Genomic DNA, 25,022 nt, shown 5'->3' with positions numbered 1-25,022 from the left:
CAAAGTTCTGCTCCAACATAAAAAATGGAAGAAAGCTTGAGAGAAAATTGAACTGCGGGGGTTGTTGAATGTCCACCTGTGTGAATTAGGATATTTCACATGAGTTCAAGCAAAATACACCTACAGTATCAGTGTGAGGTCCCACAGTTGATTAGTACAGCTCCCCACAAAAACTACATCATGAAGACAGGCACTTTTCAAAGTAATTCTGGGATCGAGTTGTTGAAAAGCACCAGTCAGGGGAAGGACATAAGAAAATTTCCAATTATGTATCGCCCAAAACACAGTGAAGTTCATTATTAAAAAATGTAGAAATATGGCACAACTGAAACTGTCCTCAAAAAAGAGGAAATTGAGGGAGAGTGGGTAATGACAAAAAGGACTCAAACACTAGACAGCAATATTTTGTCAATTAAACCCATTTCTCTGAAGTCTCAAAAGCACAGCAGTGGAAATATTCATAAATCACTTACACATACTGTATAGTACCCCTTGTCAAATTACATAACGTTGTAAAAATGTGTTGGTTCTTAATGAGCTCTTCTCCCTTCCTCTCTTCCTTTCCTGCCACTGCTTCTTCCCCCTACTTTTCCTCCATCTCCCCCTGCTCTCCCTTTTCCCTTTGTCAAAAATGTCACATCACCTGTCACAGCCCCCTACAAACTATCTTAGCCAGCAGAAAGAGCTTCATTTTCTTGCAAATTGTCCTTGTACAACCAAACAACTGGTTTAGTCTAGTAACAGCTTCTTACATCGCTGTTATAAGTAGGTCTCTGTATTATAATCTCTAAACTGCAGCTCCAGAATGGTGACCAGCACCACTGTATTGCAGGAGGTTCCATCCTTCAGATGAAACAGGTCCTGTTTCACAATAAAGATTCCACTGCTCCTCCCTCACCCTCTCACTGCTCCTCCCCTCACCCCCTCACTGCTCCTTCCTCATCCTCCTCCTGTTACGCCACGTCCACAGAGGACTTGTCATTCCATCTCGCATTCCAGCACAGTTCCCAATTAGCCCATTTACCCCAGCATATTTAATGCTGCTTCACACTCTCCCCTGTGCTCAGTAGTAGGGTTTTTTCTACTTGGTTTTTGGCTTCCTGACTCTGGTTTGTTCTCCTTCTATGTCTCCTGGTTTTGGTTTTGGTACTTTAGTTCTCGTTCTGGTTTTGACTCTCGGCTTCCTCACAGCTTACGGCTCCGCTTCTGGTTTTTGTACTTTTGCACCTGTTTGTTTATCTTCGGCTTTTGAACCTCGGATTTTTCTTTCGACTACGCCTTCTGAGATTGCCCTGGTTTTCTGAATAAGGTCCTCACTACTATTTGATAACACCTCCCTCATGCTCTTACTGCTCCTCCCTCATCCTCTCATTTCTCCTCCCTCATACCCTCATCCTCCTCCCTCACCCCCTCACTGTTCCTCCCTCACTGTTTCGCCTGGTGGATGCTCATCACTTATTGTATTATTGAGCAATGCTTTGGAATGCACATTCCCACATGGGTGTTATTATGTAAAACAAGGGTGGGGGTAGGACATCACAACGATATTGGTGGTTGGGAAGTAGTCAGGGTTTCAATAGTAAATGGGATTCTTAATTTTATTTAAAAATGTGGTTTATTAATGTTAAAAGCCTTAAAATGACGTAATCAGCATGATTAAGTGGTTGTGTTCCGAGTGTTTTGTGCCCAGATTCCCTGAGCCACTCTACCTGAAGTGGGAATTTGACACAACATGTACAGTATACATGCTAAATGCCCTCCTTTCTTCACCACCCCTTTCTCCTTGTTGTAATTCTCTTTCTTAACCCCCTTGCTTTATCCTCAGCCTCCTGTTTTACTGGTCCCTTCCTCCTGCATTCTTTTCTTTCTGCCGGATCAATGATCTGCACTGTCAAGCATGTTTGCGCTATGAGTGTGAAGACCTCACTGAGGGCACTTCGCCCTGGACTCAAGGACAGACGATTTCACACTAGGGGGTACATAATACAACAAGATTTAGAGAGACCTGTATAACCTGCTGCCCCATGTGTTGAAGAACACTGCCATAGAATACAATTGTTTGCTCGGGGTTGCAGGATGGAACTTAAGATTCTTTGAGTTCTTGCGTCAGTTCCAAACTGGATATGCAAAAAGTATCTAAATGCTAATGTTCAGAGTGCCTGTGAGATGTGTCACAAAGTCCCACAGACAGTAACACTGTAGAAAATCTACAGGTTCACTTTAACCTTACATTTCTGTTTGAATTGTATTGCGTGTGTTTTAGACACACAAGCAATACAGGTGTTTTTGTATCTGTTTCTGTTGACAAGGTACTATAGTTAGTAGTACAGACTGAAACATACATCTGGTTGACCAGCAGCTGGATCACAAGATCTTCTGCAAGGCTTGTTGTGATTGTACTCCTAGCTTGCTGCTTAAAACATTTAAGCCAGCTGAAGCACTGAACTATTAAGAAAAAGAGAATCTTCTCTTCTCATTAATAATCACAGATCATTAGTATGAAAGTTCATTATATATATTTTATGTGCTGTATATCAAAAAGATACAGGTGGAATAATTCAACTATTTAAAAAGCTTATAGAAAATTTAAATACAAGTGATTTGATGAGCTGTTCTGTTCAAAGCTGACATTTCAAAATCCCAACCTTCCATGAAAGCCTATTTGCAAAAAAAAAAGCTGGAGATGAACATACAATAGTTTCTCTTGAAATATTACAAAGACAAAGCAGAGATCTGTGGATGTCATGCTGACAAGCTTGGATCCTTTTCAGCCAGGCGAACTGCCAACTCATTTGCTCTGCTGAGTTGTATGTTATGAAATGCGCTCAGTCACGCACTAAGTTTATGCAAAGAGAGGTACGCAGGGAGGAATGGTGCAGGAACAGAGACATACACACGAGGGATGTGTAGTCTGGGCAAACAGCACAGCCTGCAAGCCAAAGGCCTGGGCACAGAGATGGAGGGAGTGGAGTGTGTGCCTTTGCTGTCTGTGCGCCATGATTGGATGGCAGCAAGCCAGTGGCTGGAGGTTCTCTCTCACGCCCAGTGTGTACATCTGGAACTGATCAGGCATTGCGATACAGTGATGTCACCCCCCCTGCAGACGTTCACAGCCTGACCTTCACACTCACTTGAATTGCAGGTGAGTTTAGGTTTCCCCAGGGGAAGGAAACAGGAAAGAAAATAAAACATTTTAGTGCATTTTGGAAAAAACAAAACCCCAACTTATCATCAAAATGGAACCTTTATCAAATACTGTCCCCACATTAAACCTGATCACAAACAGCACCAGCATATCAGTCTGAGTAAATTCATTGTAAATTGATTTAGTTTGAAACACATTTACACTTTTTCAAATCGTTAATTTTCCTTTTTTTTTGTCCATTTGACCATATTTTATAGTGGTATAAGTCTCACTGTGTCTTTTTTCACCACTTTAATTTTTGCTTTACTTTGGTTCAAAATTAATATCTGGTAGCCTTTTCACTGTCTTCTAATATTAATAATAGTTGCATTTATATTGTGGTTTTCATCCCAAAGCACCTTACACACAGGAGGGGATCCACTTTATCCACCATCAAAGTGAAGCAAACAGTTGCATGGGTGACACACAGCAACCATTAAGTAGCACAAGCCATAGTGCACAGCACATCAGAAGTGATGGAGAAGTGCGAAATAGTTTTGCCAATCAAATTTTAACAATCTCTCTGTGAGTTTTGTCTAGCAAGTTAAAATATGCTAGACATCTCTTTGAATTGTTGCTGGGAGGAAAAAAAATTACAATACTAATTTGGTGGAATTTAGGGTGGCGTGGTGGCACAGCAGTTAGCCTAGCTGCCTCATAGCACTGGGGCCCTGGGTTCCATTCCAGACCTGTGTGCTCCCAAAGTCCAAAGACATCATGATAGGTGAATTGGCTTCTGGGAAATTTTACCCTGGTGTAAGTCTGTGCAGTACATCTCTGTGTGTGATCCTGTGATGGACTGGTGCCCCATCTAGGGTGTATCCAGCGCTGAGCCCGTTGCTTACTGAGATAAGCTCCAGTTCCTCTCCGACCCTGGATTGTGCGAAGAAGTTAGAAAATGGATGGATGAATGTGGAAATTTAGCAAAAGGTGACATCCGCGCAATAAATGAATAGAAAGATGCAGGAAGGACCGAGGTCTTGAGGTTGTCCTTGATGTCTCTGGAAAGATGCTCTCTCCTGTGGTGATTTATTGTTACATTAGTAAGACAGGAACTGCATAAGTAAAAGCAGGAAAGCAGGAAAGGTCCCAAATAGCTCCAAAATACAGTACATACAAAGAAAATACAAACAGACCCAAACAGGGTCTCAGCTTATAAATTGGTTTGTCTTGAGCTCATTTCTCTTTTTACTTTATACATGGGCATTACATACATTGGGTTAAGGTGTGCCCAGGATTTTGAATAGCAGGATAAAATCCTCAGTGAGTTAGGTCTACTCCAGGACAAAGCTAAAAAAGTTATTTTAGCTCCGTTTCGTGAACGACAAACCTGTGAACTCTGTGTCTCTCTTTGTTTCCTGTTTTTCAGCGATATCCTCTTAAAGCACTTTTTACGTCTTTTTCTTCCAGTTTTGTGAGATTATGTTCAAATGTTTGTGCCTTCATCAGAAACCATTTTTTAACTTGAAGTAATGGAAGAGTCTGCAGTTTATGAAATCCCACGCTAAAAACATTCTTTAAATAGTGGGACGAGTGCCATAGTGGATCGAAATGACTTTTGTAAAGCTGACTTCTCCTTCAATCTTATCTTAATAAGTTAAACATAGTCATAAATGAAAATTGTAGATCTTACACCATTAAAAATACAATATGTTTCTAAATGGAAACTCTAGAGTGCAAAAGTTGGCAAGGCCTGATGAATATTAACATCAGAAAAAAATGTGCAATAAATAACTGCTGTTGTGGATCATTATGGTATGTTACTTTTTTCCTGCTGCTGAGCCTGAAAACTTTAACTTAAATTTGAAGCGTTAATCATCAAGGTACAGTATGAAGATGAGTTTCCCCATTCCTGAGCCATGGATACGGTCAACTGTCACACAGACTACAGTTGTTGTTACAGGTTTGTGCCTGAAGATGTCGATGTTTCTAATCTATCCTTTACCTCCCGTGTATTTCTCTTTCTCCTTACTCCGTGTATTTTTCCTCTCTCTCTGCATCTTGACCGTAATATTTAAAAAAAAAATCCAGCTGATCTCTTTCCGGCCTACTGCGCCCGTTTCCTCTCCAGGCGCCTTCCATTCTCTGAAAGAGAGAGAGGACTTGGAATAAAAAAGGCTGAGGTGGTGCAGATAATACCATACGCTAGTCGGTCTGGGAAAATACCGTACCAGGAACATGTACACCAGAGCTGCGTTGGCAGGCAGGCAGCGGGGCCTTCACAGGAATGTCGCCGTCTGAGGAGGGAGGCAGCCCGGTGTGAGAGAGAGGGACGCGTGGTGGGATGGAGCAGGCTGAGAGACCACCGCTGGAGTTTCTGTACCACGCTCTGTCCGTCTCGGCTGTCTGAGACTCGTCTCTCAATCCCTGTCACTTGTCTCTCCCCTTTTCCTCGCTGCTTTCCTCTCCTCCACAGCCACATCAGCAGGATTAGTGGTGAGAGAATTGCAGCAATTATAGTATTTTTTTTTTGCCGTGTACGTGTTTATTTCGTGCTCTCTGTTTCAGCTCCGGAAAGAACATATTTTTGTTTTTGTTTTCCCTTTCCTGGTAATCAGAGGTGTGACAGTCGTGTGTCTTGTTCTGTGGCTGGAGGCTCTTGGCACACTCTGTGCAGTGCGTGTGTTTGATGGATGCACCGTCTCACCACTAGCCAGTCCCAGCTCCTCGGCAGCGCAAGGAGCAGTGTGACACGGCACCCTGCACTTTTTGAAGGGATCTTCAGGTACTGTCAGTCTGTGAAAAAAGAAGACTAGGACCTACAGCAAAAACAAAAACTACACTCATTTTTTGTGGAGAGGAAGAAACTAAAATCCGGATTCCTCCCTTTATACTTTTGTAACTTTTCCTCCTTACGTTCGGGTCCATACGTATTTTATTATTAGTGTTTCTATTAATATTACAAGACTAATAAGAGACCACTATTTTAAACTTTTTTTTAATCATTTAGGAAAGTCGTACTTCGAATGAAGTTCGAAACCTTGACTGTTCTTCATGAAGGTAATCATCAAAAAAAGTTAGTAGCAGAGGTTTAATCATTTTATCATTTAAATGTAGTATTAGAGGCGACATAACCCGTTTTTCCGTTTCAATATAGATACTATCATTTAAACGTTATTTTATTTTATATGAAGTATTCATTTTTCACATATTTATTGATTTATTAATCCATCCTCTAGTTTTGTAACAGCCATTACAAGTTAAATATTTTCAACACACAAGTACCTTGACTTCAGTACTCTGAAGGTATTTGAACTCAGTTCTGTAGCCACCTGCCATGCACTGACGATGTGCGCGGCTCGGTTCGGCGGGAGCCTCAATGGCTGTCTGGAGGAACACTCGAACGGACCCGGGCCCGCAAGTTCGCCCAGGTTGCTGGACTGGGCCGAGGTCGGGTCGCGGATTCTGCGGAGCCTTGCGATCGGGACTGTGATGACAGTCTTCTACCAGAAAAAATCCCAGCGACCGGAGAGGAGAACTTTCCAGATCAAACAAGATACCCGGCAGATAGTGTGGAGCCGCAACCCGGACAAACTGGAAGGCGAGAGTAAGTGTGTGTGAGGGATCACCCTCTGTCACTGGACATCTTATTCGCTTGACTTTATTAACTTTATTTTTGTACAATGTATAACAAATTACAAATGTTTAGGACTTTAAGAAGACATTCTTAGCATTTTTAGAATTATCCTAAAGAGAGCATGCTACTTTAAAAATTGCAATCATATTCATTGTGTTTGCACAAAAACACATGGTCATTGAGGCATGCATATGTACAGTAGTTTGCGGACTTTATTGGTGAATTGGTGGGCTTATTGTTCAGGGATGGGCTACAGACCACAGCTCTTGTGACTTCACTGACTGGAGGGCTGGTATTTGGACAAGGCAATTAAGATATGAACTACATATAGTAGGGTTTGTAAGTAAAATACTCTTGCTGTGATAACCTCATTGGCTGCCAGTCAGAGGTCACACTCTGCACATCTGTAATAACCGCAGTCTGTCCAGGGCGGATGCCTGATAGGGACATTGTGTATTGTTCTACTCCAGTATATAGACTGTTTTGGTGTGCAAATTATGTATAACTAAATATTTAGCAAAATCTTTGAATTCTCTTTTTTCACTTCTCTAATGTATGTACAGTACTTCTGTTGTATACTGTATACTATACCCCTGGAATATACGTGCCGTATGCTTGATATGAACAGAATATATCCATTACACTACATACAGTTTTACTTGGTGTACATTCTGCATTCTTTCCACTCACTAGAAATACTGAGGAACGTTGTGGCCTATGTACTGTATTGTACATCCAGTATATGCTGTACCCCTGGTACGTACTGACACAAGCTGGAGCTACTGTGCTGTCATGTGACAGCTCCTGTGGGATGCTGGAAAAACAGGAAGTCTCTCCCAGTGCAATCATGCAATAATTGGAGCAAGGAAGGGAGCAAGGAAGTGGAAACAGTTGTTCCCATCTTGCCTGTTGCTACGATTTGGCATCAGTGCTACCACCTTCTAGCCCGATCTTGACAGATCTCAAAAGCTCAGCAGTGCTGGGCCTGGTCAACTCTACAATGGGAGACCTCTAAAGAAAAAAGCAGGTTGCTGCTGGAAGTTGTAATGTGGGGCCATCCATTTGGATGAGATTTGTAACTGAAGTCCTGACTGCTTGCCTGATCTTTTCTTAATTAAAGATCCAATGGCACTGTATGTTAGGATAGGGGTGTCTTGGCTAAATTCTCCTCTGAGATTGTAAAACCAGGGCTTCCTAAAATTCCTCAATGAACCCTCCTATAAGCGAAGCTCTTTGGGATCCTTAGAGATGAAAAGCAAAGTATAAATATGATACAAATTCTTTCAATATTGATAGTTTTGCTAAACTATCCCCCAAATTAAATTTCCTGGACTTAACCAATCATGGCCTCCTAATAATCCCCATCTATGAAACCTCCACACTGATAGCTGGTGTGTGATGAGCATACTGGTGCACTATGGCTGCCATTGCATCATCCAGGTGAGGACTGCAATTTGGAGGTGGTGGAGGGGAGTTCCCATTACCTGTAAAGTGCTTTGAGTGGAGTGTCCAGAAAAGAGCTACAGTATATAAGTGTAAGGCATTATTATTGTGAATTCAACTGCCATGTTAACTTTTTGCATTACTTTTTTTCTTAAAAGGTTACACAACATAAAGTTAAATTGCTGTGCAGATTTACTGGAGGAAGTGCTCACAGTTGTGGTGCAGATCTCCTGGAGGAGCATCACTGCTGTGTGCAATGTGTCTGTCAGCCTTCTGTGTCGTGTGACCTGAGTGAACAGGGCCATGTGAGCCTCTAACACTCACTTTTGAACTTGCTGTTGGATGCCATAGTCAAAATGTAAAAGAAAGTTCAAATGCGTTTTATGTCTTTTATAATGTTAGAATTTTGCATCTGGGGTTGGGCTGTCAAAGTGCCACAGTACATCATGGGATATATATCAGTAAAATTAAGGAGCTTTTCTAGGACATGCTTGCGATGTCCAGTGAAAGTGTGTGCTGTATATTGAGGCATGGTTGCATTTATTAATTTAGGCATGGTTCTGCCTCCTTCGGCCCCTCCTGGGTGGCTGTGTTGCTGTCTGTGTGCTCTCAGGCCGTTTGGCAGCAAGTGCACTGGGCCTGGAGAGAGAGAGAGCATTACCAGACAGGCCTCCCTTCCTCCCCCCTTCCTGCTCTCGCTCGCTGCCTCTCAATAAAAGGTTTAAGTCTGTGAGCGCTTGCCGTTGCCACATGGCTGCTTTCGTGCAGAGCGTTAGTGCAGCAGGGTTCAGTAAAGCCTTCAGTGTCCACATGTCTTCATTCTCTAAACTGGACTGCCTTCTCTCTCTTTCTCTCCATTCCCCTCCTCTCATTTCCCCTCTCTTCCCTTCTTCTTTCATCTGCCATCGTCTCCCATCACTTCTACTTCCTTCCTACCATCTCTTTTCCTTTCATTCCACATTTTGTTTAGTGTAAAAAAAAAGGCCAGCGTGTAATGAAACTTAGTAGCTGTGTTCTGTTTCAGGACGCAGAGGTTTGGAGAGGCATCTGAGAGATGTGTGTGGAAGAACAAAGGGAGTGATAGACTGAGGAAAATGAGGGGCTGGTGGCCCCAGCTGTTTGACAGAAGGGAAATGGGAATTAATCATAAAGGACTAAGGACTATATCTCCTGCAAGATCATTAGTCTAGGTGCAGCAATCCCATTTCTGGAGCTCTGTATGGGATGAGGGCAGTATGAAAAAATCCGGTTGTGGAGAGCAAGGAGGAAGCAGTCAGAACAATTTCCGAGGGGTGGTTAGATTTTTAACATTAAGAAATTGTGTTGTGACCTGGGATAGGTTGTACACATTGTAAGGGCACCCTTCCGAGGAAACCTAAGAGTTAGGCTGCTTGTGAACTAGGTGTTACACTGCGGAAAACCAGGGACTGAGGCGGACAGGTTTTACAGACGTCTGCTTTTTATTGTGCATAACTCGTAACTGACACAGAATGGCAAAAACCCGCCAAGGCACCTAAGTACCGTAAAGCGGTAACTCCCAAACCCAAAGTGCAGCAGTGTTGTAAACCCCAAATGGATGCTGTGCGCGACATAACACTAGGCCTGACTTCAAGGCCATTAGAAGGGAATATGACATCAGTGCTGATCAGGAGAGGTCATTTGTGAGTCCCACAGTGCACCAGTAATTAAAAAATAAATACAACACACATGAATACTTAACAAGGTCTGTGTAAATTTCAGAGTGCTGTAGCTCATAACATCGGACGGAAGTGAGAAATTTAGACGTTACCAACCTTATGGTTATGCTATGCCTTATGCCACATGAAATCACAGTGGTAGTTTTAACAACAGTGATAATAAACATTGTCGTATCCTTGATTTAACCAGGTAAGTCAAGTGAGAATAGTTTTCCCATTTACAACAATGAGCGGACCAAGAGACTTAAACCAGTGTCCCACAGGAGACACAGCAGTGAGAAAAGCAATTTAACATAAATCACATAGCAAGATTCACAATAGCAGGCATCAGGCAAAAAATAAAAGTTGTAATCATACAACTACAAACCTACTCAGTTGTCTGCTCACTCTGCAGATTAGTTCATTCATTGTCAGCTACAAAATTGAAATGACTTGAGCCCAGCATGCCCTGTGATGGACAGGGTCCTGTCCAGGGTGTACCTTGCCTTGCGCCCTTTGGATGCTGGGATAGGCTTCGGTTTCCTTGTGACCCTGAATCCGAAGAGGCACTTAGAAAATGGATGGATGGATGACTCATTGGTAGATGCTTTATGTAAGTTCAGTGTAAAGGAACTACATCTTAAATTCTAGAATGATGCAGAGACCTGCAGTAAATTCTAAAGAGTGTGTTTTTCCAGTGGGAATTCTGTAGATCAATTTAAACCAGTTTCTTTTGTCTAGTATGCAGAGGAGGGTTGTCAGTTAACTCAGTGACAAACCCTATGGCAGACAAGTGTAAGACCTCAAGCAGAGCAAGTCATTTCTACAAGTCATGATCACTGTCCAGGACGTGGAGTTTGGGCATCCGAACTAGTGTGTGTCAAGAGGAATGTGTAAAACAGGACTTGATGTACTGAAGGAAACCCAACAGCCTTGCATCAGACGTTCATTTCAAGAAGCAGAGCTGAAGCTCAGATTAGATGGGCTGAATGTAATTATGTGTAGAGAATTAAGAAGCATTGCTCATCACGCAGTGAGGAGAATTTCTGAGGAGAGCGTTTTGGCAGATTTGTACCTGAGATGTTCGCGGTCAAGTAAAAATAACATGACAGATTGGCCCTCATTTGTCTTGTTGCTCTTGTTGTGAGACTGCAGCTGTTGATGCTGCTGTTGTTTTTGTTGGGAGGCTTTGCTGTTCTTGCTTTTGGAGTTGTCAGGCTGTAGCTGTTGTTGGAATTGTAGTTGTGAGGCTGTAGCTTTTGATGCTGTTGTGAAGCTGTGGATGTTATTGTGGAGGAACGGTGAATGATGGACCCACTCTTAACAGATATCAGTTGTACATGATGCTATGTCAAACCACTCCACTTTGGTGTAACTACAGTACAAAGCACAGTGCATCAGCAAAGCTCCTAACCTTAAGCTGCAGTGGCATATTGCCACACTGACTTTGAAAACACCAGGGAGTCTTCATCAAGGCTTCAGAGACCCACTAGTTTCATTCTGAGCTGTCACTGTCCTGATTAACCCTTAACTGGAAAACTGTTTGAAATGTTGCAAGAGCTGAGAGGAACTAAGTCAATCAAATGCATAATGAGATTAATTAAAAAATGATGCAATTGAGATTTCCGCTGGATTGAAAAGTCAGAAGATGCATTGGGCTTCCAGGACAAATGAGAAGAGACCCATCTAGCTCATTTTTCTGTCAGTAGCTTTTGATCCAGGACTTTCATTCAGTCTTTTCTTGGGGGAGAGGAACCTCCAAGGATTTAACAACATGGTTTGTTAGCTTGTTCTATATTGTCCATTTCTAACAATCCTTTGCATGCAAACATGGCTGCTGTTTTCCAGCCTTAAACCTCTAAATTTCCACTTTTATCCCATTGCCCATGTTCTGCTGCTGAACCTGAAAAAGACAATGGGTTAACATTATCAGTGCATCGCAGGATATGGAATAACTTACTCAAGTCCCCCTCACAGCCTTCACTATTGCAAACTTAAGAGATTTGCTTTCTTTAATCTATCTGTGTTTGGCATCCTTAAAGCCAGGATTTAACCTGGTTGCTCTTCTTTGACTGGATTCCAGAACAGCTGTAGCAGTGTCTTTTTTGTAACTTGGCAACACAAATTCTACACAGTATTCCAAATGAGGTCTTCCTTGTGCATTGCGCAATTTTAAACAAGTTCTGTGAGGATTAAGGAATTGCTTGCTTTTCTGGCACTTCAAGTGCAATACTTCTGTTCAGGTCAGCTACATGTCACTGGCATCACGTGCCTTGTGGAGCCTTATCTTGAGTTGTCACTGGCTTATTTACCGTCATCTTTTACCTACATGTTGTCCAACACCACAAACATTGCTGGCCCTGCTCCAGGAGAGCAAAGTCCCACATGTTTTATAGATTACCCTTAACAATCAACCCCCTAAACCAGGGCACTTTCCCTATTAAACTGCTAATTAGGTAATTAATTCAAGTAAGTGATTTGGCTCAACCAAATCACTCAAAAAAGCTCAACCAAGACACCCAGCCATGCTGTCGAAACTGATACCCTGGCCTCATTCAGGAAACTGCTGGATGAGATCATTGGATCAATTAACTAACTACCAAATGGATATTCTGAATGGCCTCCTCTCCTTTGTGATCTCTCATTTGTTTTTATGAAACAAAATGTAAATTAGAAGTTTTAAAATGGGAATAAGATTTCTACTAGTTCAGTAACCTAAGGTAAGGGTGTTTTAAATTGAAAGTTACAGGAAAATTACTTACCCGCTTCAATTCTCCACATGAAGAAAACAGCACCTTGCTGTTGCTGGGTACTAAATTTCCCCAGTGTTTGGGTAAGGCAGAGCAGTGGCACTGTGGCTAAGGATCTGCACCTGTGGGTTGAAGGTTGGTGGTTCAAGTACTTCAGCCAACAGAGGAATCCTACTCTGTTTGGCCCCTGAGCAAGGCCCTTAACTGCAGTTGCTCCAAGGGTGCTGTATAAATGGCTGACCCTGTGCTCTGACCCCAAGCTTCTGTGTGTCTAATGGAGAGCAAGCTGGGGTATGTGAAAAGAAAAATTCCTAATGCAAGAAATTGTATATGGCTAATAAAGTTATCTAATATAAATTCATATTTTTTCCATGCTGGCTGTTTTCTTTTTATAGTTAGTTTTTACAAATTTTTACAGTTAGTTTCTGAAAATAGTGGTTTTCATGCCAGAATGCAATTACAAAATTAACCTAAAATACAAAGCCATGTTGCTTTCACAGCATAGGGGTTTAAGGGAATGACCTCTTGGTAGTGATTTCTCAGTAGTGATGAACAATGATCTCTTAGTATTAATCCTAATCTAATTTTTCTTAGTGAGCAGCAGTGATCACTTGGCAGTTGATCAGCAATGATTAGGAATGATCTAGTGGTAATCAACAGAAGTCTGTAGGGAACTGCAGCAAATTCTTGGTAATCTTAGTAGTAATCTCCAGTGATCATTTGGTAGATCAATGTTTTTCAGCAGTGACCTTCAGCAATTTTCCAGCAGTGACTGTAGTGATTGGAAGTGATCTGTTTGTACTGATCAGTAGTGACCTGGCTCTATCGGCACAAATGATCAACAGTAGAGTAGTGTAGTAATCTACAGTGATCTTTTAGTAGTGATCTGCCATGATCTCACAGTGAGATGCAACCTTTCTGTAGTGATCTTTAGTGATCTATTTGCTGTCATTATCAGAGTTCTAATTAGTGGTCTAAACTGATCTTAATATGTAATATGTGGTAATCTCTTGCAAACAATTAGCATCAGTCTCTTGGCAGGGATCTGCTTTGTTCAGTTTTTGATCTAAGAAGTACAGTAGCATAATTGGGTGAGATTTGTTCACTAATTTTAAAAAGTGCGAATCAATAAAAACAGAAACAATTACAATCTTATTAAACTTTTTTTGTATATATGTATATACAGAACATGCTTTATAATTCTCTCCGTTTTTGGACTCATACTAACAAATTTGTACTTGTGCACCAAAGTAACATTTGTTTTACCTTTGACGAAAAAAAAAGCCGATCAGAATTATAAGATGGAAACAACCTAGTGCATAAATTAGTTTATGAACACTGCCCCTGTCTTGCTCTCTCATTCCCATTCTCCTGATTTCTCTCTTGCATTTTGCACTGGCCTTTTAACCATGACAGATTTTATGCAGTCTTGCTAGAGCGCCTTTTACAGTCTGTGTCATCCATAAATCGCACAGGCTGATCAATACTGCTACATTACGGACGCGATGACAGCACCCCTGCCCCCACTGCTGGTATAAAGAGCACCACCTCCCCTCCCTGTACGCACACTGTGAGTAATTCCGCTCCCTCTCTCCAGCTGGACTGCACAGACCACCCTTACTGTCCTATCTGCTCCTTTCACTCCCATCCTCCCCCTCCCACTCTGTCCACATGGCTTCCTGGAAATAGGGAATCTGTGTGTATTTGCAATCGATACTTCTCTGTGTTTTCGGTGTGCTGTGTTACCCTCGCCCTTTGCTCTGTTTTATTTGAACTGGCACTAGTAAATGCCTTGGCCCGACTTGTGTAATCTCGTCATGCAAATTGCAGTTTTAATTTAGCGAGAGAGGGAGGGGATATCCAGGTTCACCACCGCACAGTTTTTCAGCAAAAACAGTTAATGTATAACTGAAGTCCATGAAAGTATAAGTTTTGCTGATTTTTACTCCACTATAGCTCTGACTCAGCTCATGAAGGGAAGCTCACTTCTTAAAAAAAGGAGCTCCACTGATACGCCTCAGTCTTGAAGATGCTCTGTGGGTTCTGTCGGGGGTCACACACCCAACCCCAGCAGGACCAGAGGTGAAGGGAAAAAGCAAAGAATTGATAGTTTTACTGTACGGCGCATTGCAAACATATTCAGACCCATTTTCACAGCTTTTTGCTGTAAAGCTTGCAGCCATGATATTTTAAAGTAGCAGTTAATATTTGTTCTTTACGCAAACCTGCAGGGCAAAAAACAAAAAGAAAGAAGTAAATACATAATACGACAAAAAATGGAAAAGTCATGATTGCATTAATTTTCAAATCCTTTGCTGTCAAAACCTAAATTAGTTTAGTGCACGTAATTAACTTATTACACCAGACACTTTGTTAGGAGTCCTTTGTCTGTGTGCAGTAATGGTAATTCTCATTATTGTCTCGGTCCTTTGGGCAGGTGGTGAAATTCTAGAAAAGGTTCTGCTGTGAATATGCTACAAATTCAAAGACACTGAATATTCTTGCAAGCACAGTGAAGTCCATCATTAAGAAGTGAAAGGTGTATAATAATACCCCCACACTGCCTAGATCAAGCTGGCCCTCCATGCTGAACAGCTGAGCAACGAGGAAAGTGATTGAGGCTGCCATGAGGCTGACTAAACTGCACAGGTCATTGGCTGAGATGGGAGAAAATGGCCATGAGTTCAAGCTGACCTGCATGGCAGAGTGGCAAGAAGGAAGCCATTGCTACAGTACAAACAAAAATCTCAAATCCTGCATGGGGTTTGCAGCAAACCATTTAAGTGATACTGAAAACATTTGTTTTATGATTAGAAGACACAAAATTAGAATGTTCTGGTTTAAAGGGGAACTGCAATGCTATTTTTATATTTCAGGGTTAGAAAGAGTCAACATTGTTGAGTGCATTTCAAACCACAATAAAAGTCAAATGTAGACAGGAACTTCCAGAAAACTTCCAATTTACATCACTAAATAGATGAAATTTCCAGGTATGTGCAGAGCCATATTCTGTGATTTAGAACAAGGCAACAGAATTTCTGGAAACGTGTTATAGCCGAATGCCATTGTAAGCAAGCAAGCTTGTGAATACATTTCTTTTAATCCAATAAAAATACTGTTCTTGAATTTGAGTTTTGACAATAAATACTACTCGCTCTGCATGCAGATCACATTGGAACATTTCTGCGGTGAAATGTCTGCTGCACAACCTATGCTTATTTGTTCCTACTGTACATCACATTGCATAAGCTACAGTGACTAGTGAGCAGGAAGGGCCACATCATGTCACAATTTGTGGGAACGGTAATATGAATTTATGACAACATGGCAACTTACAGTATAGTGCTTTCACAAAGTTCAATATTGTGGGCTTAATTTGTAAAATTTTCTATACTCTCAGTGAATTAATTTTGTTACTGAGATAACCAGTCTGGGAAATTGGGACTGGGGCAGAACGGGGAAGACTATCCTAACTGTCAAGCATGATACGGAAGCATTGTGATATGTGGTTACTTCTCATCTCATCTCTAAAATGGGTTCATCACTCTCTTCTCCTCCTCACTGACAGCTGATGTGTGATGAATGTACTGGCGCACTATGGCTGCCGTCACATCATCCAGGTGGGGGCTGCACATTGGTGGTGGTGGAGGGGAGTCCCCATTACCTGTAAAGCACTTTGAGTGGAGTGTCCAGAAAAGAGCTATTAAAGAGTAAGGATTATTAATTTATACTCATCAGTAGGGACTGATAAGCTTGTCAAGAATGAGGGGAAAATGGGTAGATCAAAGTACTGACAAATCTTGTCAAAAATGTGACAAAAATGTGCTTAACTGTTCTAAAGCCTTAGAACTGGGATGAAAATGAATCTCTTGCAAGTCTCACACAAGGCCAGAACCCTGGCTGACACATCCTACCCTGCCCTTGGTGGTACTCAGCCAGTTGCTGTACTGATGATTATTAGGGAATCCCCTCACAGTCGGCTAGTGACATTACCCAGGCTCAAACCCGCAGTCACTGGGTTTAGCCTGGGCTTGGAAGAGGGGTACCTTTACCAGTGAGATGCTCAGAAACCCCATGACATAGATCTGTTAACAGAACTTGCCTGAATGCTTTCAGCTATAGCTCTGCATCCTGCTTAGTTCATGCTGGAAACTAAACAGGCTGAAAAACCTGTAGTCTTTCAGAGAAAGTAATAAACAAAGCTATTGCAGTGGGAAACTATATCCAAGGCTCATTCATTTGCTGTACCATACAGTCATGTACTGGAGTAGAAAAGTCCTCTGTTATGACTTGTTTAAAGGTTGGTGTCATTGTTGCAGTTGTTACCTGTAAGTTAATAATGTGATTGGCACTCCTCTTGATTAATATACGTAGTTGGCCGGGTGCTGAAGATGAGTGGTTAATAAATAGACATACATCTGCTGTGTTTAAACAAATGACACTGCATTGGCCTGTGTCAGGTTCTATTTATTGATTTAATTATCTGAAAGGTACTGATGATGTAGTTAATCTGAAACAGAATACCGAAAGGGAAGAAGTCCACCTTCGTGAGTAGAGGCAGTATAAATCAGGCCAGGAGCCATTAGTCTTCTGTCCGAGTGCTGTGTCTGTTTCTGACTCTGCATGGCTGACAACGTCAGGTTTTTGTGTTGTGCCTGAGGCTGTGTCACAGATGTATAGATCTCTGTACATCATTGTGTTAGTGAGTGTGTCACAGCGCAGATGGAACACAAAAACTCAGTCAATAAGGTGTGATGGCCAGAGTGCCTAGTCTCTACAGACTCCACAGGTGGTGATTGTTGACGACCTAACTGCAAAGACACATGCTTGTCACAGAGCAAAAGATCTATGGAAGTATGTCATTCTGTTTTGGTCTTCTACTTGATGTTGTCTTACACTTGTCTTAGCTCAAGGTCCAGACCTGACCTATGCAAACAGGACTGAATCCCTTCAATTGCAGAAAACGTCAGGATTTGACTGCCTGCGATACAGAGACCATTCAGGTTTTGTTGACTTAACTAGACAACAGTTTGAATTTCTCTAAATCTGAGACATAAGCAAGTTGTGACATCCAAGACAAAATTGGAGAGGAATTCTCCAAAAAAATTGGAGGTCAGTTACTTTCAAGAACTTAATTTCACCCTGAAGTGAGTTTTGCATTGGACATGCTTTTTGTGCACACTGGGAATTTGATTAACACTGCTTGGGATTTGGTATCTCAGCTTTGCCCATGTGCATCAGTTATTATAATACTGAAGAGAAAGTTCCCTGTTAGCAGGATTGTGGACAGTGTCTTCAGTTTGGTTCTTTAGTAAAGGTACCATGATGGTTTTGCAACGTTACAGCATAGCAAGGGGATGTCTCTGGTGTTTCATTTTTAACAATGAAACACCAGAGACAGATAACTAGCTGCCAATCTTTAACAACTTTTTAACTTTTAACCTGATTTGTAACAGGCTGACGTCTCAGGTTGGGTTTTAGGGTAGGAAGATTTCTCTTTTTGCTTTTTAATAACAGTTGTCAATCAGATTCTTGTAACAATCCGAATCAGCTCATTTTATAATAATAATAATAATAATAATAATAATAATAACAATAATAATAATAATAATAATAATAATAATAATAATAATAATAATTGCTTACACTTATAAAGCGCTTTTCTGGACACTCCACTCAAAGCACTTTACAGGTAATGGGGATCCCCTCCACCACCACCAATATGCAGCATCCACCTGGATGATGGGACTGCAGCCATAGTGCGCCAGAACGCTCACCACAAATCAGCTCTCAGTGGGGAGGAGAGCAGAGTAATGAAGCCAATTCATAGATGGAGATTATTAGGAGGCCCTGATTGGTAAGGTCCAATGGGAAACTTGGCCAGGACACCAGGGTTACACCCCTACTCTTTTCGAGAAACGCCCTGGGATTTTGTTAATGACCACAGAGAGTCAGGATATCGGTTTTACGTCTCATCCATCATCCATTCTACATGTACCATTCACAAACATATACCATACACAAACAAGACGATAGACATCATTAATACTGGACACATACTGTATAACTAGGAATTTTGACAGCCCTAGCAAAGAAGCTGTTCAGATACTGGGTGGTGCTGGTTTTAATAGACCAGTAACATCTTCCTGAGGGAAGTTTATGAGACAGGTGGTAACCAGGGTGGGAGTGGTTATCAGCAATCTTGCTTGCCGTCTACTTTACCCTGGAATTGTAAACCTTGTCAATGAAGGGCAGATGACAGCCAATGCCCTTCTCCACAGAGTGAACACCACACTGCAGTTTGCATTCAGAGTGAGCCTCCGAGGCTACATGTGGGGTGTGATAAGCCCCAAAGAGAGTGCCAGTTACAATCAGAGTAGTTTTCGTATGGACAGTACCCTGGTATTCTACACCTCAGCCTCTCACGTACACATCAAAAACTAAATGCTTGAAAAATGCTTCTGGAGCTGAAAAAATTAGTTTTCTGATTTCTTTGTGGCTTTTCAGCATGGAGAAAACTTAGTTTCTCTGTTTGTTCTAAGCTTTACAGCCTTTCTAAGCCTTTGTTCCCTATTATTCCGCACATACTATACCACATTAAACTGTACATTTTACTAGAACAATGTGAGTGTAGTACCTTACTCAAGGACACAAGAGCAGTGCCCCACCCTGGATCTGAACTTGTAACCTTCCAGTTACGAGTCTAGTATCTGTAGGAGTGGAAGGAGGCATAGTACAGTCTTATTTCAGGGCAGATTTGGAATAAAGAAACTGAGCATAAAGAGATGCGGTTATTCTCTCACACATCAGCTCTGAAACATACAGTAAGCATTTTTACCTTAGATTCTGCCCCAAACAGCTTTCTGTTTACCATATATCTTGGGTGGGGAAAATGAACATACTTTGCATGATATATTTTTATATCTTTAAAATATAACACAGATTGCAAATTTCCTTCAGTGCCCTGCTCGGCCTAAATAAAGACTTTGCTCTACCACATAGACACACAACAAGTGGGCTAACAGCTTCCTTAGAGATGAGGGGAGGCAAATGAGGTCTAATCTCTGCGTATCCTAGACGTGGCTCCCTGAAACTGTTGCACAGCTGTCCCCCACAAACACCAAGCTAGAAAAAATGGCGTTATACAACTAGTGATGACCCAATAACTTGTATACTTGACAAAAAGGATGCAAAATTACAGAATCAGTGTTATGAACCCATTTTAAAAAATGTTTTTCTAAAATGCAGTCACATCATCCTGCAACTCACAACTAGCAGCCCACTGAAACTAAGCAGATATTAGCCTGGTTAGTACCTGGAAGGGAGAAACTAAGGTTGCTGCTGAAAGAGGTGTTAGTACAAAAAAAATTGTACTGTAAAAAGGTTCCATCCTTTGGTTGAGATAGGAAAATGAGGTCCTGACTCTCTGTGGTCATTAAAAATCCCAGGATCTTTCTTGATAAAAGGAGGGGTGTAACCCTGATGTCCTGGCCAAATCCCCATCTCTGAACTAGCTTCATCACTCTGTTCTTTTCCCCACTGATAGCTGGTGTGTGGTGAGTTTACTGGTGCACTATGGCTGCCGTTGCATCATCCAGGTGGGTCCTGCACATTGGTGGTGGTGGAGGGGAATCCCCATTACCTGTAAAGCACTTTGAGTGGAGAGTCCAGAAGAGTGCTATATAAGCGTGAGGAATTATTATGATGAATACTATGCTATACTCTCCTCTCCCCTTCTTTCCTTCTCTCTGCCCTCCTTTCACCTCCTCCGTCACCTTCTCCTTCTCTCTCAGTTGACATCCGGGAGATTAAAGAGCTACGCCCGGGGAAGTGTTCCCGGGATTTTGAGCGGTATCCCGAGGAAGCGCGCAGGCTGGATCCCTCAACTTGCTTCGTCGTGCTGTATGGCCTGGAGTTCCGCCTGAAGACGTTGAGTCTTGCCGGTCAGTCTGTGCATCTGTCCCTCTCTTCTCTCTTCCGTTCAGAGAAAGGTTCCATAAATGCTTTCTTGGCAGGTCACATTCATTAAAATGAAGCATTATTTATGAAAACTGACATAAGAACCTAAAAACAAAGAATAAATAAGTACATCCGAGGAGAACTATTATTGGTTCTACTACTCTGTGAATATTAGATTAAATAAACAGGAATGTTCCTCTTCCTATCTCTCCCTATTGGCAGCATTCAGTGAGGAAGAGGTGAATATGTGGCTGACTGGGCTAAACTGGCTGGTGATGGACACCCAGAGGGCCTCAGCCCCCTTTCAGATCGAGAGGTAAGATGTCCAGGCCTTACGACCCCTGTCTTCTCTGCTGTACTGTTCTCTTCAGATCCTCTTCTGCTTTCTTCACAGTCTGTCCTCTGCCACCCTTCGCCCCACACTCTCCCTCCTGTTCTCTCTCTGCTGCAGTCACAGGACTGTTCCTCTTTCTGCCTCCTTCTCTCAGTTCACGCCACAGAGCCTGACTGATCCATTACACTACAGCCAAAGCTCAGTAAATACAGTAGCTACAACAGCAATGGGAATTAGTAACCGAAGTGTGAAAGACAAACCAGGTAAACAGTGAGTGATCAGCAGGACAGTGAGAAAAGAACAGCTACTGTATGTCTGCTCACTGGCTACAAGGAGAAAATCAAAACTCTCTCCTTCCCTCTGCCTTCTTACTCGCCTCCTCCCCCCAGCTCTGCTACCAAATGTGTGTGAATTATTAATGGCACAGCGGGCTCTGGACTCCATTATACACTCACGGACAGTTATATTTAAAAGCTCACTGACCCCTTTCAATTTAAGTTAGGATTATTTAGAACTAGGCTATTTTAAAGAAAAAAAAATCTTGAAAGTCAGAGAAATGGTTGTTGTTGTAATATAAATTATATGGCATAAAGCAAGATTCAAATACCAGTCATTCTAATTCAGCCCATTGCACGATTTTGGCACAATAATTCATCGTTAAATTTGAATATTTAATTCAGCTCCTGTACACTGTTAAGAAGTTGTTTTCTAGCAAACACCCACGTTAGAAAGGATGATACAGCCATATACACTTGAACTGCTGTTAAACAGAAGAAAATGATTTAAATTGTACAGTTCAGTGAATTTTGGTTTTGCCTTGTAGTGGATTTTATAAAGAAAGGCGTCTAAATTGCTGAGTTGGCCCGTTGCTGAAGATGACCTCAGCTGCTGAGGATGAGCTTAAACGCAGGATTGCTGGGAACTGCGAAGGAGGGGAGAGTCAGGGTTGCCTCCCCTGGCAGAGCAGCAGAAGGGCTAAAGAACCCACAGGACAGAGGAGGCCACAGTCTCGGGATTCCAGCAAATTCTCAATCCTCTTCTTCACAGTCAAAAGTATTTTCTTAATGCCAAATATTGGAATTATCAGTTTTGTGTTTTCGTGTTGCACCTCGCATCTAAAAGCCCCACACAGGGTAGATAGAGAAAATCTAGGGAGACTCTTCTTACCCACCTACCTTGGAGTCATAGTCTGCACAGCCTATTGGAGGCTAAGTGCTTATTGAAGGAGAGGTACTGTATGACCTTCACTGACAGCACATCAGCCCTGTGTATCAGAGTGCCAACAGAGCCCTGAATTACTAATGTCATCCCATCCCAACGCTTCCCACTGTTTAAAGAATCCCAGTCACAGTCAGCTAGTGACTTGACCCTGACTTGAACCCTTACTCATACATCTTAGCCTGTGGTCGGGCAAGTGCCCTTTCCAGCTGAGCAACTGGGGAGACCACTTTACACTTTCGCCTGCAGCTGGAAACAATTTCTCAAAATTCAGAGTAACAGATCCTGAGCAAACAGTGAGAAGTGTAAGTATAGGGACAGCGAAGTTCAATCTGTCATTTTTGCTGTGTACTAATGAAATGTGTATGTCAGACCACAAGATTAATATGAGGGAAAAGTTTAGATATTCATGCTGTTGTTTCAGGGCTTTATTCTGCATACAAGTTTAGCTGTGTTAGAAAAATGTATTTTGTTGTTTTCAGTCCCTGTTCCAGGTGAGCATAAGTATTGGGACAAATGGCTGACAGGTCTTTATTATTAATAATAATAATAATGATAATAATAATAATAATAATAATAATAATAATAATAATAATTGCTTACACTTATATAGCGCTTTTCTGGACACTCCACTCAAAGCGCTTTACAGGTAATGGGGACTCCCCTCCACCACCACCAATGTGCAGCATCCACCTGGATGATGCGACGGCAGCCATAGTGCACCAGAACACTCACCACACATCAGCTATCAGTGGGGAGGAGAGCAGAGTAATGAAGCCAATTCATAGAGGGGGATTGTTAGGAGGCCATATTAATTGTGAAAACATAAAAAAGCTATGAATGTATATTCTTTGTCATAATATGGTTTAACATACAGTATGTATAAAATATCTTCAATTAAAAGCTGTCATTCAGTATTTTAGCCTCATATTTATCTTTTGATATGAAACACATTTCAGCAGTACAGTGCAAAAATGGCAAATGTTGTTTTTGCTTCACTGTCCCAATAATTCAGCTGTTCATTGTATATTTTGTATGAAAATTAACACACTTCAACAATACTCCCTCAGATTCAATATGAACTTTAACATGAATAACATTTACTTTGAGTTTGTGATGTTTTAGAATTTCTAAATGTTTCTGCCAAGAAAGCCATGTCACAATGAGAAATTTAGGATTCCTCAGAAAACAGTAAGTACTCCAGACTACGAAAACACCAGGTTTGTGGGTCTAATATGACACCATAACTGTCAGCCTTTGTTGAAAGGAGGTGTTGGCTGACTGACCTACCAGCTAGTTGAGGACAGAAATAAAAACTAAAGGAAAGTGTGTGAAAACAGAAAATACAAAGTGCTTAAGAAAGCCACTATAGTGTTGTCGTTCTCCAGTGTTTACCAGTGACCCACCATAGCGTTGTCCGTTTATGTCTGGTTTGTTGAAGACCATTGGGAGATCAGTTCAGATCAGGAAAATGGAAAGGGTGTTGGCTCAGCAGGTAACTGAGGCTGCAGTTGAATGGAATTCAGATACTGGAGTATATACCGTATACTGAGCATCAAAAGAAACATAGAGCTTTATTCATGCTTGTATACTTTTTACAGAAAAAAAGTATAGAGATTTGGGATATTGATTAAATGTTTTTGGCATCATTTTGATCAATTGATTAAGTGTGACGGACAGTTATGAAACTCAAGTGTTTGTGACCTTTGTATTTGCACTAAATCACAAAATTAGGGACAGGGGTGACAGTTGACCCAATTATCCTGTTGAATGTCAAGACTAGTGAAAACAAAGAATTAGAATAAAAAAAGGAACCAATAAGCCCTACTTATTCACAATAATAATACCTTGGTGCTGTCAGAACATTGGAGATGGGACTGAGTCACTTCAGGTGGACTCACTACAAGGTTTCTGTAGCATAACATTCAGATGTACCGAATAATATGCTATTTGTAATGTACAACAGACTAATCGAAGGAGAGGTTCAAATGTGATGGTCAGGCCAGGAGTATTTGGTTCCTTTAGACCTCCTCTTATAGTCCATAATGGCTGAATGACTGCACAGGCCTGGGACCTCACTTTGTTTCTGTACTATGGGCTCATCCTGGCATGTCAACAGTATATGTAGCAGGACAACACGTGTTCTCATGCTGCTTGTGCAACAGTGGCTTTCTTGCAAGAAAAGAATGTGACATGTACACTGTGGTAGCCCCATTCACCTGACCTTATCCCTGTTAAACATCTGAGGATCTGAGGGATGAAACGGGACTGTGTGTGGTGTCTAGACCAGTGAAGAGGTACATGCTTGCTTAAGCTCTATAACATGAATGGGGCAGAAGCCCTCAAGATAGCATCAGAAACCTGGTGAAAAGCATGTCACAGAATTATAGATTTTATTGCTTGTGACATTGGTGACACATGACAATAACCTATGACTTTTACATTTGACTCCCTTATGATGAATCTTGTTGATAACAAATGTTAATCGACAAAATATTTGCCATAGTTTTGGTTGTTCAATAAAATGTCAGTGCACTCGCTACAAAAAAGATTTTGTAATGTTCCTAATAATAACTTTTTGAGTTTGTAGTGAAAAAACATATGAGCATAATACAGTAGCTGAAAAAATCAGGAGCTTGATTTCTCTGTTTTATCATGTCAAGAGAGGGATTTGAAGTCAATCATATAGAACATTGGAAGCCAATGCAGGGAGGCTTGAACAGGAGTGATACCCATGTTCTTTCTGGGATATAGATTCTAGCAAGTGAGTTTTGAACATATAGACGTTTACAGTGGTCTTAGAAGGGTCAGTAAGCAGTGTATTGCAGTGTATTATTGTATACCAGATTAAAAAAATTTGAATAGAATAGGTTGTAATATG

The 25,022-nt window shown here is 41.5% G+C and overlaps 1 protein-coding gene across 2 annotated transcripts in view; it reads left to right on the top strand.

The window, feature by feature from the left end:
• The first annotated feature begins 5,245 nt into the window (after positions 1-5,245).
• Positions 5,246-25,022, top strand: part of LOC148657237 (1-phosphatidylinositol 4,5-bisphosphate phosphodiesterase gamma-1-like) — a 62,460-nt gene continuing 42,683 nt past the window's right edge. Inside the window, exons 1-3 of one of the 2 annotated variants that reach the window (XM_088643220.1) lie at positions 5,246-6,731; positions 20,424-20,573; positions 20,812-20,905. In XM_088643220.1, coding sequence (XP_088499346.1) covers positions 6,473-6,731; positions 20,424-20,573; positions 20,812-20,905 — 503 coding nt within the window. In that variant the 5' untranslated portion in view covers positions 5,246-6,472. The remainder of the gene's footprint in view (positions 6,732-20,423; positions 20,574-20,811; positions 20,906-25,022) is intronic. The other variant, XM_088643221.1, reaches the window with a different exon arrangement.

The sequence above is a fragment of the Lepisosteus platostomus genome, chromosome 8, assembly GCF_059453375.1.
Source record: "Lepisosteus platostomus isolate fLepPlt1 chromosome 8, fLepPlt1.hap1, whole genome shotgun sequence".
NCBI classification, from domain to species: domain Eukaryota; kingdom Metazoa; phylum Chordata; class Actinopteri; order Semionotiformes; family Lepisosteidae; genus Lepisosteus; species Lepisosteus platostomus.
This window is presented reverse-complemented; position numbering and strand designations above follow the sequence as displayed.